The sequence below is a fragment of the Trichechus manatus genome, unplaced genomic scaffold, assembly GCF_000243295.1.
Source record: "Trichechus manatus latirostris isolate Lorelei unplaced genomic scaffold, TriManLat1.0 scaffold00013, whole genome shotgun sequence".
Taxonomy (NCBI): domain Eukaryota; kingdom Metazoa; phylum Chordata; class Mammalia; order Sirenia; family Trichechidae; genus Trichechus; species Trichechus manatus.
Genome location: NW_004443949.1, coordinates 27,371,868 through 27,386,424, shown reverse-complemented (window position 1 = coordinate 27,386,424; position 14,557 = coordinate 27,371,868). Strand labels below are relative to the sequence as shown.

The 14,557-nt window shown below is 34.6% G+C and overlaps 1 protein-coding gene across 1 annotated transcript in view; it reads right to left on the bottom strand.

Annotated features, from left to right (window-relative positions):
- The window catches only part of DACH1 (dachshund family transcription factor 1), a 472,093-nt gene that overhangs the window by 207,077 nt on the left and 250,459 nt on the right, over positions 1 to 14,557 (bottom strand). The window contains exon 3 of the mRNA XM_023726745.1: positions 11,464 to 11,625. Coding sequence (XP_023582513.1) covers positions 11,464 to 11,625 — 162 coding nt within the window. The remainder of the gene's footprint in view (positions 1 to 11,463; positions 11,626 to 14,557) is intronic.

Sequence of the window (14,557 nt, the reverse complement as noted above, 5' to 3'; positions counted from 1 at the left end):
TAAAACTATATATTTTCAGAAAAAATAAGATTAAAATCTAACTGTGAAAAGTGCTCTCCCTTACTCAACAAATAAGCCACAAATTTACTGTAGGAAGCGAAGGATTAAAATTCCTCATGTATGTGTAACAAACACTTATTAATTGGTTTGTCCTTTCAAGTTGTGTTTATCTCTTCATTTCCATCACAGTTTCAAAGGTCACTCAGTTCCATTTATAAATCCAGTATGACATAGATTAGTAAAAGCAAAAAGCAACAACTAAATGAGTACATCATCATGCAATCACACATCTCACAATTCATTTATCCAATTAATAAAAAACACCATCAACTGCTTATTGGTGAATTTTTTCAAAGCATCAAAATGGTTCATGTCAAGATAACTTAATCATCAACAGTTACATTTGACATTATACCAAATATAGAGAAACAGTGAATTATACCTCAGTGGAAAAACAGTCAAAGAAATATTTCCACATTTTCCAAAATAAAATAAGAAAATAAATATATTTAGTAAATTAAGTTTATACTTGTTATAAATTAATCAGAGATTAATTTATAGAAATATAGGGGCACAATTTGTGTGTGTGTGTGTGTGTGTGTGAGAGAGAGAGAGAGACATCTAGCTATTTAATCGTAAGGTCACATATTACCTAGAAAAGGAATCTAAAATAGTGAAATTGGCACCATAATTTATTAATAGAAATAAGAAATTTTATAATCTTGATTCTCATTTTATTATATTTATTTTAAAAGAGTCTAGAATATGACCTGTTCTCTTGATATAGGCACAGATTTGGACAGTGGTAAGTATATGAAAGAACAAGGAGAAATAAATACAAGCTTGTGGGTATTGAAACTGGCACTACTAGGAGTCTGAGAATTAAGTTGCTAAAGGAAATCATTTATAAAACAATTTGACTTCCTAGATAAGATCGGTATTTTTTTAACTTTTATATTTTTAAAGAAAACAAATACTGAACTTATATTGTCTGATAGACCCATTGTTTTTTCCTATCTCTATTATAGATATCTGTTTCCTGAAATATTAGGTTATAGAATCCTAAAGCAGAATCAAGAATGTTCCCAATGCCACAGGGTTTTGAATAGCCTTCAATCAGTCAGATGTCATAGTACCTGAGTATAAACTATTAGGAACCAATATATATTAAATATAATTATTATCACTTTAGTATTTGCTTATTAATTCATGCATAATTACATAATTGATGTATATGTGTGTGTAGTGTGGATGTTTGGAACAAAGATATCCTTCTAAATTAATTACACAGTCTGAAAAGATTTTAAGCAAAAATACAATTATTAAATGTTGTATGAAGATGATGAAGTCTTCTTTCCCTGGATATCTTGAAACTTAATATATAAAATTGAGATTTTTCCGAAGATCCTAATCTATGTTGTTATACAGGTTGAATTACTGATTTTTTTAAATTTCTTTTTGAAAAATTTTGTGTTATATAAACATGATCATATATTTGAAAACTTTTCTGACAGTTCCTGAAATGTTGTGATTTTATATGAACCCAACTGACTAAAAGAAGTATATTCCATAAGACATGCATAGCATTGATAAAAATGCAGAATTTGCATTTTCTTGTGAATTATTTTAATTTTAAAACGTGTGTGTGACATATATATATATACATCACACAAATATAACTGGATACATATAAACACACACACACACACGTCCATCCATCCTCTCTCTTTGTTCCTATTTGTTCCTATGCAGGTTATTACTCCAGCCCACATATGACCCCAAGGAAGTAAGTGCACTTCTTGGCTGAACAATTTATCAACAGCTTGAAGTGACAGGAATGGTGATTCAATCCTGCAACCCCACATATCAGATGTAGGCCACATTCTTCAGTCTGCAGAACCAGAAAGGGAGAAAGTCCCTGTCGCATTTGCCCTTTCATAGAGATGGAAATATTATTAGAAAGGACATAAACAGACTAATTAAATCACAGCAGTATGGCTGGGATGACAGCTGGTACAGCGTGTGACTGAGAAGATCCATATCTGTGAGCAGGAGGTACTTCACTTCCAATCCATTCCCTATTAGGTGCTTTCAAGCTTGCTGTGCAGACATTAAATAATAACATATCATTTCCAAGACTAAAATGATGTAAAGAAATAAAAAAAGGCTTTCTAACCAAGAAATCTTTTGTGCAAGAGGGAAAAAAAATCATTTACCACTCAGTTCTGCTTTTGAGATAAAGATGTAATAATGCCATTACCTTTCATCAGCAGGATCCTTGAAAATCAACACTCTTTGCTTATCATGCTGTGAAATACAAATAGAGCTAAAGGCATGGTCTGCAAGGCACTGCTGCAGCGATATTAACTAACAGATCTGCCCTTTGTGAAGGAAACCGTATCCGTTTCATTAGTGCAGACTCTAATTCAAAACTGTTGAAAATGAACTGCACATACTGTTTTAATAACAACATTCCTAATCATTATCAAACTGGTAATTCTCTCAGCACTGAATGTAAGGGTCTGTGTTTCCATTATGACCTGCTGTTAAAGAAAACCATATTTTAATCCTCCATTCTTTCCTGTCTTCCAAATAATCCAATTTTTTCTTTTTTTGGTGTCCATCAAGAGCACACACAGCTATGTATGCCACATTATTTCATCTTAACCAAATGGACACCTTCAGGCACTTACGTCAACTACTGTGTTATTTACTTATTACGGTTTAGTTATACTATTTTATATTCAATTTAACATGCCATGATTCATACAAAATCGCTTTGTACAATTTTGGAATATTTGGAGAACAATCACACTTATGCAAATGTGAAACACTAGGTCTGGTGACAAGTGCATTGGGCTCAGAGTCACAAACTTTTGATGAGTGTGCTCACTCCACGCTCACAGCAGTGTGGGACTGTGAACATCCTAGTGACACTTCAGAGAATGCATTTCCTACTATGAGATCATCATGAGATATCTGAAAATATGTATTACCAAACATTAGATTTTACAAAATATACAGTTGAAGATTTCTTCTAATCAAACAGCATCAATCATATAAAGTTAAAAATGTAAAACAAATAAAATAATGGAAGATCATGTTAATGAATAAAATCAGAGCTGTCTGATCTGAATAAGGATTGAATATGGCTCAGGGTTATTTTATACTGAAATGTTTGTTCCCGCTGTATTTTATTTTTCATAGTTCATATAAGCATTATGGTGTCTTGATGCTGGGTAATAATGATCATTTGCAGGCCTTTCCTTGATGGAAACCGTATTTCCAACACTGCCACAAATGCACTCCATCTCACAGAATGTGATGGACCCCACCATATAAAACATCCAGTTGAGTATGCCTTACTTATATATTATATATAATATAATAATATAATAATATTATATTACTTATATATTATGATTGTACAAAATATAAACTTAGAGTCAAATAAAATTATTTAACTTATATATATGAATGATATGCTTGAGTTATTAGACTTACTTCATTTTCCAGTCATTACATATAAAACATCCAGTTGAGTATGCCTTACATTTTCTTATGTCTTATGATTGTACAAAATATAAACTTAGAGTCAAATAAAATTATTTAACTTATATATCTGAGTTATATGCTTGAGTTATTAGACTTACTTCATTTTCCAGTCATTAGTTGCAATAAATAATATTGAAGCCAAAACAAAAATGCTAGGTTAGTATTTGCTGATTATGTTTTACAATTCCCCATATAAATAAAAAAAAGCTTCATGAAAATGGAACTAACACTACCTAAAAATGAAAATATCCCCTGCATTCTTGTTTATCTATACCATAGGAATGCACTTCATAATTCAAATAGGAAACTCTAATAGGTTTTATTAACATATAGACATTGATTTAGTAGTATTGATTCAAATTTTTTTAAATGAAAAAAGTTAATAAAAAAACATATTTTTCCATATATAGTCACATTATGATCACTATTGTCTTTATTCTTTTTACATAACCAATGAAGGTCAAAAACTGTTATAAGAGAAAATGCAAAATGATGCCATCCATTTTCTAGAAGATCATGAAAAAGAGCCTAATAAAATGTGCAGTTATTAACACATTCACATGTCATTTTAAGATAATCTAATTATAAGCTATATTAATTTTTTTAAATACAAATAATTCTTCCACAAAAACATAACAGTGTTAACTCTTGTCCAACAATCTCCAAACTGTAATCAAATGCATTTATAGAATATAAGTATAAAATTTCATATGATCTTTTTTTTTATATTCAAAATAAATATTTTCTATTCTTAATGGCTGCACAGTATGTAAAATGATGTATTACACTGACGATGTCCTGTCTTTGGACACTTATCATGTTTTTTGTTTTTTGTTCTAGAAAGTGCTGTACAAAATACCTTCTTGCCTTTGATTTTCTATTGAGGTTTCACAAATCAAAGAGTTTTAGAGCCAAAAGGGAAATTGGGCATCAAGCTCCTTATTATTAAATAAGAAAGCTGAGAGGCTGAGATTATCTAAGTAGCTATTTACTTCACTACATTATTACCAGAATCTAAATCCTCTGACTTACATTTTGCTTTTTCTTCCCCCACTTCTGTTTTTGGATATATCTAGAAGGACTGTTTTTGATTACACTCCTAGATGTTCAAATTTTAGACAATGATTTTGTGTTAATTTTGTATTAAGTTACCTATTTAATCCTTAGAATTTCACACTTGGCCACCTCACTTAAAATGTTTAATAAAGGAAAAATGCCATAAATACTAAATATTTACAAATGCATCAAAATTTATGAAGGAGTAGATCACTACTTCTTGTTTTCTTGGGTTTTTTGTTTGTTTTTTAATGTTGGCGTAAACAACTTTGTGTGAAATGTCAGACTGTAAAGACATCTTTGGCATATGGGGTAATGTTAACCATCTGGGCTATTCACAATTGATTGAATTACTAGCCATGGCAGTTCCTACACTTTTAAGAGATGCTATGTGGTCTTCCATTAAAGTTCCACTAATGTGACATTTGTGAAAAGGTTTCTGTTTGGACATACTTTCCTGACCATATGTAAAGCCACAGAGAGCAAAAGCATGAATTATAAGTGTTTATGGATAAATTGACAGCTATAGGTTCTAAAATATTTCTCTTCTTTCATGTGTCAGAATCTTTTTGGCCTTTTAAGGTTGTCTTGTGTGTTTCCACGTTTACAAGCCTCTGGCTGTTAATATGGTTAAATTTTACTCATCCGACAGGAAGAAGGACCTTAAAATCATTGTTCGGCAGAGAAACATTAAGAAAGTTAAAAAAAAAAAACCTTTCCACATTTAATCTGTTAAACAATGGCAAATTTCTTTGGAATCAGTGATACTGTAATTGAACTGGAGACATTTTTAGAGCAAGCTTGCTTTGGCTTTTTCACCCTCCGATTTGGAATCTGCTCACAGTACTGCCAGCTTAACCAAAAAGGATTAACTCTCATATCCAACTGAGAACACAGATAATTCTCAGTAATTGGTAAAAAATGAAGATGAATGGGGCTGAGAGATAAGGAGCAATTAGCTCATCAGCAGTTACAGCTGTGCACTCAATCCGGATCCATCTCTTGAGTCTCGGCCCCTTTTAAAGAACCTAAGCAGAATAAGCATAGGACACCCCCTCCCCCCAAAAATTGCTATACCTGCCCATCATTTCTCTACTCTTCCATTTTATTTCCTTACTATACAAAGACACCTGTCATAGCATGCTATGTAAATTACTACCTCTCTCAGGACCTATGTCTAAAGCCAATCTTCTTTTTAAACTTTTTTTATAACAGAAACCAAATGACTACTGTAGACACTCTTAAATTCCCTGTCAATCGTTTCATTATAGCAGCATCATCTGTTTGAAAATATAAGCAATTCCCTCATCTAATTATAGGAAGGATTTGAGGTTCATTAACATTGCCAAGGCAGAGAATCCAAAGTGTAACTGCACGGCTCTGCTCGGTGGCCTGCCTGTGTTCTCAGTTTCCTTTTATTTGCTTTCTCAAGGTCTCCAGGACTTTTTCCCGAAATCATAAAACTAATTTTTCCTTCCAAATAGACATGTGCGTTTGAAGAACGGAAATGACTCCAGTATAAACTATTCTATTTCTGCAAGAATGGTTTTAAAAACAACAACAGCAACAACAAAAGATAAGGAGATGGTCAGCCGGAAAAGAGAATTTTCTCTCCGTATCTGTCTGGCTGTTTCGTTTGTTTATTTGTTCATTTGTTTTGTTTTCTTGGTTGGTGGACAGGAGAAGGAAGGCATAAGGAATACGACTGCAGAACATAGTCATTTATTCCAAACTCAGGTTCTAATTTTTACTTGAAATTCCTACATCCTTTCTAACTATAGTAAGGTTGAGAAAATGGAAAAAATCATACATTTGGGACACGTGCAAGGGGCTCCACTTGTAGATCACTGTATCAGTGCACTCTTGCCCATGTCCCTCAGTGCTCAGAAAGAGAAAATCCTAAAGTCTTTAAGATTACTTCACTTCCTTCAAGAAATAACAGCAGTTAAGGGATTATGACTACAGTTTAAACAATGAGATTTTCTCGGGACATCTGTTTTAAGATCACATTTTGAATAGATATGAACTCATTTCCTACTAAGCAAGCAATCTACTATTGTTGATAGCTGTTTACCAGTTCTGTGAGTCAGATATTAGCTAGTGGCAAAGGTCCTCTGAAATCCTCCGAGTATTCTTTAAACTGTGTACATAATGTTTTCCTTAAATAAAATGTTAAGAGAAGTAAAAATGCTGTCTTTTCCTGCCTCTTGGTAAATTAGAGTCCACAAATTCTTGCACTTGGGAATACTATTTAATGCATTTATCTTTAAAGAGTTATTTCCTTTGTTGTCATTAGTTAAGGGACAAGACATTAGGTTTAGCAAGTATTTAAACAACACTAAGAGAGTCTCACTAAATCAATATTTATGTAGCATTTAAATACTAGAAGTAAAATTCAGTTTCCTTTATTTAGATTAAACCAATTGTGATTGATTTAGTAACCTCAAAAATGTGTACAATGCAAAAAAAAATTTTAAAAATGTGTACAATGCCAAAAAAGAAAAAAAAAAAGATAAGCAGATAAAAACACAGCTATAGATATCACTGAATTGACCTTGGGTTCACTGGTTTCCAATTCAACTTTTCCAATATCCCAGTCCCAATTTCCAAGCAGCGTTTTTTAAACTGGTTATGTAGATCAGTCCTTAAAGCACAAAAATAGCAATTTATCTGGGCTGTATGTTGTGGATAGTGTTGCCACTAAAAAGAATCCAGGACATTTTTCCTTCTTATCTGCAGTGTAGCTCATATCAGCCAACCTGTCACAAGATAGTACTTGATATAAACAAGAGATCGCAAAGACATCTCAGTAATCAATATCAGGATGGCTACAGTATGGAAACCCCAACCAGTGAATATCATTTGTCTCAGCATCTATTTCTTTGGCCAAATGAAGCATTAATTCAAATCATAAATCTATGGTGATTTAAATCTGGGAATGAGCACCTGCCTGCTTTAATGATTTATTTTGTACATTTCAGTAAGCAGGAGATTTGTCCATATGAACTGACAGGTCACCTTCAGATGCCAGAAGCAGACTGTTTATCACCATGCAGACTAGCATCTCATCTTAGCAAGTAAATATTAAACTAAAAGAATCCAATTGATTGCGGATGAGGGAGAATGGCGACACGGCCATATATTTTACTCAGCGTGCTGATGCCTCACTCGGATCTATCCTAAGGTCCTCACGTCTTCCTAAAATGATCGTTCTGTTGGAGAGATGTGAGCTCAAGGTGACCGTGTAAAATTGGGATATAAAATAATTATTTGTCAGTGTCAGAGGTTGCTTTAAACACCGCTTTCTGGCTAATTTTTTATGATTCATATTACAAACTGGGATCAGCTATAATAAAATAATCCCTCACCTCACCAAGCCAAATCAAAACAAACAAGCAAAGCAAAATCTATTTTCTGGTGCGATAAAGGTTTATTTACAACCCAGGCAAAAACAGTGTTCCTAAAAGGGAAAGCCTTAACTGTTTAGCAGGACTCGTGAGCTAGATGTGTACCGGAGCCTTGAATTGACTTCAAAAACATGGCTGGATGTGGGCAAGGCTGAGAAGTAATAATATTTCATTTAAGGAGCACCTCTCTGAGGGTTTTCACTACTTCAAAGAGCCAGTTGATAGATTCATGAGAGCAGTAAGCTTGTATTCTGAAATATAGGTCTCTGAGATTCTTGGGATTCCTCTTAGAATTCAGACGCTTGAAGACCATTTTCCTGAGCCCCTGGAGCTCACTGGTGCTCCTGAAGGACCTAGCTCATCCTGTGGGGATTGTATGCTGATATAGTCATCTCGTCCATCCACTGTAGGCCCTTGAGTACAGGAACTGTATTATGACTTTGATTGTATTCCTAGATGGAGCTAAATCAAATGTACAACAAAATCCAAATGGAGCAACAGCTGCTCCCACATTCCCTCACAGGCCTGCAGCCTGATAAAGAAGATTTCACAGGAAGACAAGAAAACGGAAGAGAAAAACAGTTGGTGGCAGTGAAAAGAGGAGAAAGGTAATTTTCAGGAGGGCAAGTTTGGAGAAATAATAATAGCAGCAAAACAACTAGCCTTACTGGTGACCAACAATATGATCGCAGACACTGTGATAAATAATGTCGTAAACACTTGACAAATATGTTCTTTAATTCTCATGATGTAGATACTATTACTTATGCTATTTTACAGATGTGGAAACTGAAGCACAGAAACCTTCATAACTTTCCAAAGTCATGGAGCAAGAAATTGTTGAACATTTAACAAGTGGCAGGCATCACCCTCAGATCCAAAGAAGACTGAGGCCGTATAAAGCAACTGCTCAATTCAACAACTGCACTGATCTATGCAAGCTCACTCCCCACCCCAAGCTTTGCCCTGTATCTTCCACAACCTACCCTATCCTCATCCCAAACTCCTTTTCCCTGATGTCTAGATAAAGGTGTCAGTAGGGGTGGTGCTCAGAAATGATAATAAACTGTAAATTCTTAAAGGACAGCAGCATGTGGGAATAGAATGAAAATAACAACAATAATGTTGTTTTCCCAAATCAGCTACAGTTATCCAACATAAACGATCTATATGCCTTAAAGGTTAGCTATAGCACCAATGCTAAGAGTCTCAAAATATTAAGATCCCTCTAGGAAAATTTACACCCGTTTCTGCTCTTGGTTCAAACTGGTGTGTACAGCAGATGACGAAACTGAAAAGCAGTACAAACTACCAGTTAAATCCTTTAAAAGAAGAAAAATGTTTTCTTCCAACTAAAACACAAAAGAAAATTCAAACTGCTTCTCTTTTAAGTCATTATAATAGACCCGTACTGAAATAACTAAGGTAAGCTGGCATTTGGTCAGTAGGAAAATATCATTCTATGACATTAAATGTTAAATAGATGCCAGTGTTTAACTCTAAGCCATGTTCTCCTTGTCTTATGCCTGTTCATTTCCTCAAGGCCAACTTCTGTTCAGCTAGTCAGGCAAATTCAAACAGAGGCACCATGCTTTAACACACCAAAATCCATTGCCATCCAGTCCATTCTGACTCATAGCAACCCTACAGGACAGAGTAGAACTGCCCCATAGGGCTTCCAAGGAGTGGCTGGTGGATTTGAACTGCCAACCTTTTGGTTAGCAGCCAAGTTCTTAACCATTGCACCACCAGGGCTCCCTAAAGTTTGCTTTAAATGTTATTAAACTGCCTATTTTAAGGACCCTCTCATCACAGTACCATCAAGAACAGTTGCCTTAAAAGCCTACTCTTCTAAAATTATTTTTTAAAATTCCAGATTTTGTTTTGGAATGATAACTATAATTTATGGCTAATCAGTTGCTTTTAAAAGTGTCCAATTTTGCCCTGTTTTATAGACCAAACTAAATAAAATGCTGGTATTCTAAAATAATGTGTACTTAGTGGTTCTAAAAACAGAATTATAATTCCTTCATTTTACTTCAATATTGTTTTAACTTTTCAAAGTCTAAATTTATGTGTGCAAGCTGTGACCTAAGCAATCCATTGCCCTCCTTGTCTTTCCACTAGTAGCCCTGAAAAAACAAGCATTGACGCTTTCCATAGGCCGTTGCGGATTTCAGAGCCATCTCTCCTGGCTCTCTTCCACCACATTTCTTCCTTTTAAGAATTGTCACCACCTTGCTTGTAACCTACTCTCAAATCAAATCTATTACTGCCAAATCCTTTCCTATTTCCCTTATGTAATTCTGCTGAAAAGTTCAATTTGTCCCCCTTTTTACATTAGAAGGTGACTTTTTGCATCACTGGAAAAGTGGTACTTTGCATTTTGTGTATATCTTTCAAAATTTCTTTTTACCCTAACACTCATATCTAGTGTATTCTTCCAGGGAACTGTTGTGAAAATGATTTCTAAAATCCGTAGCATTCTTTTCTGTGCTCTTAACTATATGTTAACAGACTGCAAGTAGAAAGAGGGTGATTATCTTAAATAACCCGTTACGATGCTGCATGAGAAAGTGAATTAATGGAACCGCCATGAATTACCATGTCCTTCATGCACATCTCTTGGATATAGTATCTTGTTGTGCATTTCTTTCACTATCCAAATATCTTTTGTCAAATTATATTTTAAGCATAGCTTCTACACTTTAAAGGGAAGCAATACAGTGGAACTGCAGAATAAAATGTTTTACCACACCAACGCACAGATGCCAAACATTTCATCAATTAAAAAAATTAAGCAACGTTTCCAGTTGTGTTTGATTTTTAAAAAGTTGCTCAGATAAATAGTCTACAAAGATAAAACTGTGCCTTTTGGTTTAACAGTGACTGTTAACGTTTCATCTCTCTCCCTCTGTATCTCAGGAAGGAAAAAAAGTCTAGAGAATTTATGGACGTATTGTTAAAAAGACAGATTGGTAATATTGGGCTTGGAAATAATTAATCATTGACATAATTCTTGTTACTGGTAGCACATAAAAGGGTATGTTTATATGTTTAGTTATAATGATAGTGGATTTATTAAACTGATAACAAATGCATTAAGAAAGAAAAAGATAATTTTTAGTAAATATTTTTCGTCACCTTACCTATAATTATTTTTTGAAATTCTGATTATTAAATCTTTTCATTATGAAACATACTTATAGTGATACTTATAGTACAAGCTGCAGACATGAAGTTGATCCTATCATGAAAATAATGTTGCTGATTGTGTATTTAGACTGTGTGTTGTTGGAGGTGAAGTGGCTTCTTCAAAACAGATGCTGTTTTCCAAGCTAAAAGTACAGACCTCTTGAGTGGGTGGTCAGTAGTTTTGCTCTGGAAAAGAAAGTAATTTGGTGGCAAAATGATCATCTTAACTTTCAGTGAACACAAAACTTACCGACACTTGAATTCATGTCTCCATTCTCAGAATCTGCTCCGTGTTGGTTATTACTAGCATGATAGTTGCTCATAGCTTCTAACTTGATTTTTTTCACCTTCATTGCTTCGGCGATGGCTGCATTGGTAGCAGCGGCGGCAGCTGCAGCCGCTGCTGTCAGACCTTAAAAAGAATAAATTAAAAATTAAGTAATTCAAATTCTGATTTTTCATGCAATAGTTCATGTGTTTTATATAACACACATACAAACATATATTTGAGTATCTAATTCCTATATGCAACACTCTGATAACATGTATTCATTCCCAATACATGAAATCCAATGAAATAATACTGATACAATGGAGAGACCGTTCTCTAAACTCCCATATTAAATATTTGCAGAAACACAATTCATACATAGAAGGATAGTGGTAGAAATGCAGCCAGCATTATGTCTCAAAGAAATCCATCTGAACATGTCATTCCCTGCTTAAACTCCTCTACAGCTGCCTAAAAGGGGTGAAGAATGGGGTCTGAATTTAGCTTAATCCACAAGGTCTTTCACTAACTGGTGTAAACCTACCTCATTGTAAATCATCCAGTTTCCTCCTTCTTATGCCATACTCCAGCTATGCTGATCATGCCACCATTACCCATCCATGCCCTGCCTCTTCAAGCCTGAGCTTTTGCACATGCAATTCCCTTTGTCTGGAATGTCCTTGCACCATGACTCACTTCCCTGTCTTCCCATCCTCCAGCAAAATCCTACTCATGTTTAGGAGTCTTATCCCCCCAGTTGGTTCCATGTCCTGTCTCCTTCCGCTTGACCATGTTTATACTTCAATTATAACACATGACATACTGCACTCTAAGTGCCTCTTTGCACATCAGATTTTCTCACTGGATTGTAAACTACTCAAGGTGGAGACCATGTGCTGTTAAACAACTTGGTATCCCCGGTGTTCAAGGTGCTCAAGAAAAATAAAATAATAATAGCTAACCCCTTGCTTCTACTTACTAAATATTAATATTAAGTACTGTTTTAAGACACACACACATACACATATATATGTCTTAAATATATACGTATTTAATATATGTATACATATATGTATAAAGTAGTTTAATCTTCTTTATAGTCTTATGTGACTGTAAACACCTTTACCCTTACTTCATGAATAAGGAAAACAAGGCACAGGATGGAAATCTAGGCATTCTAATTCCAGAGTTTATGCTTTTAACTGCTATACCATGACGTTCATCCTGAACAGTTCATCTCGGTTCATCTAGAGATCAGGAGATAGGGGTGGATATGAGATTAGAAGGAGAATCTGAGACCAGATCATAGAAGATCAGAATGCTAAGGCCATGCTATTTTAACTTTACTGATAGGCTATAGATAACCACAAAGATTTCTGAGCAGGGAAGTGCTTTGTCTTCCTTAAATACATGAACTTTTACCAAGTCCATTCACTATACCCTGGTATCCCTCCTTGGCAAAATGACAAGACACTGGGATATAATGATCTCTCCGAATTCTAAAATGTTAACATTCTATGAGAGGATATGTATTTCCACACCCCTGCTCCATACTCTTTTTGTAATGGCTGCTTCAGTGTTTCTGACTACCGTGTTCCAGCCCTGTTTAAATTTATCTCTGTGACTTATTTCCACTCCCAGCTGGTGGATTAAAGACTGAACACCTCTCTCCTCCTCTTCCTCCCCACTAATCATCACTTCTAGTTACTACAGCAAATAAGTTACAGCTTGAAGAATTATAAGGAAGTCTTTTTCCTTAAGAACCTTGACTCTTTTTTAAGAAGTTAGGAGCAGACCTTATCTTTCCTTTAGATCAGACTAAAGAGGCTCTGACGACTTTCACCTCAGAGCAACAAGTCCCTCAGATTGGATCTTTGTAGGAAAAACCGATAACCACCCCTAAAAAGGCACTGACCTAAACTCAAAGAATCTGTCTGGGTCTGTTCTGCGCACTCATTGCCTTTTAAGTCCCAACTTGAACAGATTCTCTCATCTTCCTATGATTGAATTTTCTCCCCAATTACTCATTTCCTTTAAAGATGTGTCTGAACATTTTCTTTCCTGTTCTCTTAAAACTCTCTTTGTGTCCAAGCAAATCTCTCTTCCTCAATTTTGCTATGTCATAAATGTGAACATCCCACTTGGTCCTTTGTTTGGTTGCCTGGTGTCCCACCTCCAATTTATGACACTTCTAGGATCTTCATCTTTGATTTATGCTACAGGTAAATCTTGTTCCATAGTACTCAAATAAGAAAGATGAATCTATAACTTGAGATATAATTGTTATTATTAGACAGATTTGAATCAAATTAAGTAGTATGAAATGTATCTGTGTGACATGGGCTTGGACACACCATTGAATCTCATTGATAATGGTTTCTTCATCTGGAAAACAGTTCTAACCACAAATGGTTAATCATAAGCATTAAATAAAATAAACTTATGAGAACACCACATGATGTTTAGTAAAAACTGGGCATGCATTTCATTCTACTTGCTCAGTAAGTAAGTCTAGCCCTATCTATGATTCCTGTAGGATGTCTGTGGGTTGGTCAGAGTCACCTCAGCTAAAACAATCCTACTTACTCAGTAGCTGCAATACCCCCTTGACTTTTAAAAGTGTTTTCTTATAATTTAGATGATCTTATTTATGGTAGTCTTTTATTTTTCCATTTGACAGTTTTTCCCAGTTTTACCTTTGTAATACAGATTGCAAAAGATATGTATGCGTGTATGTTTGTGTGTGTGTATATATACACATATACACATACATATATAAACACACATACATATACATATCTTGTCCTAGATGATAGATAGGTAGATAGATAGATTAGATAGATAGATGATAGACAGACAGATAGATAGAGCCCTGGGTGGTACAAACAATTAACACATTCAGCTACTAAGCAAAGGTTGGAGGTTCAAATTGAGAGGCACCTCAGAAAAAAGATCTGGCAATCTAGTTTCAAAAAATCAGCCATTGAGATGAAACTGGAGGACATTATGCTGAGTGAAATAAGTCAATCACAAAAGGACAAATATTGTATGAGACCTCTATTGTAAAAACTCA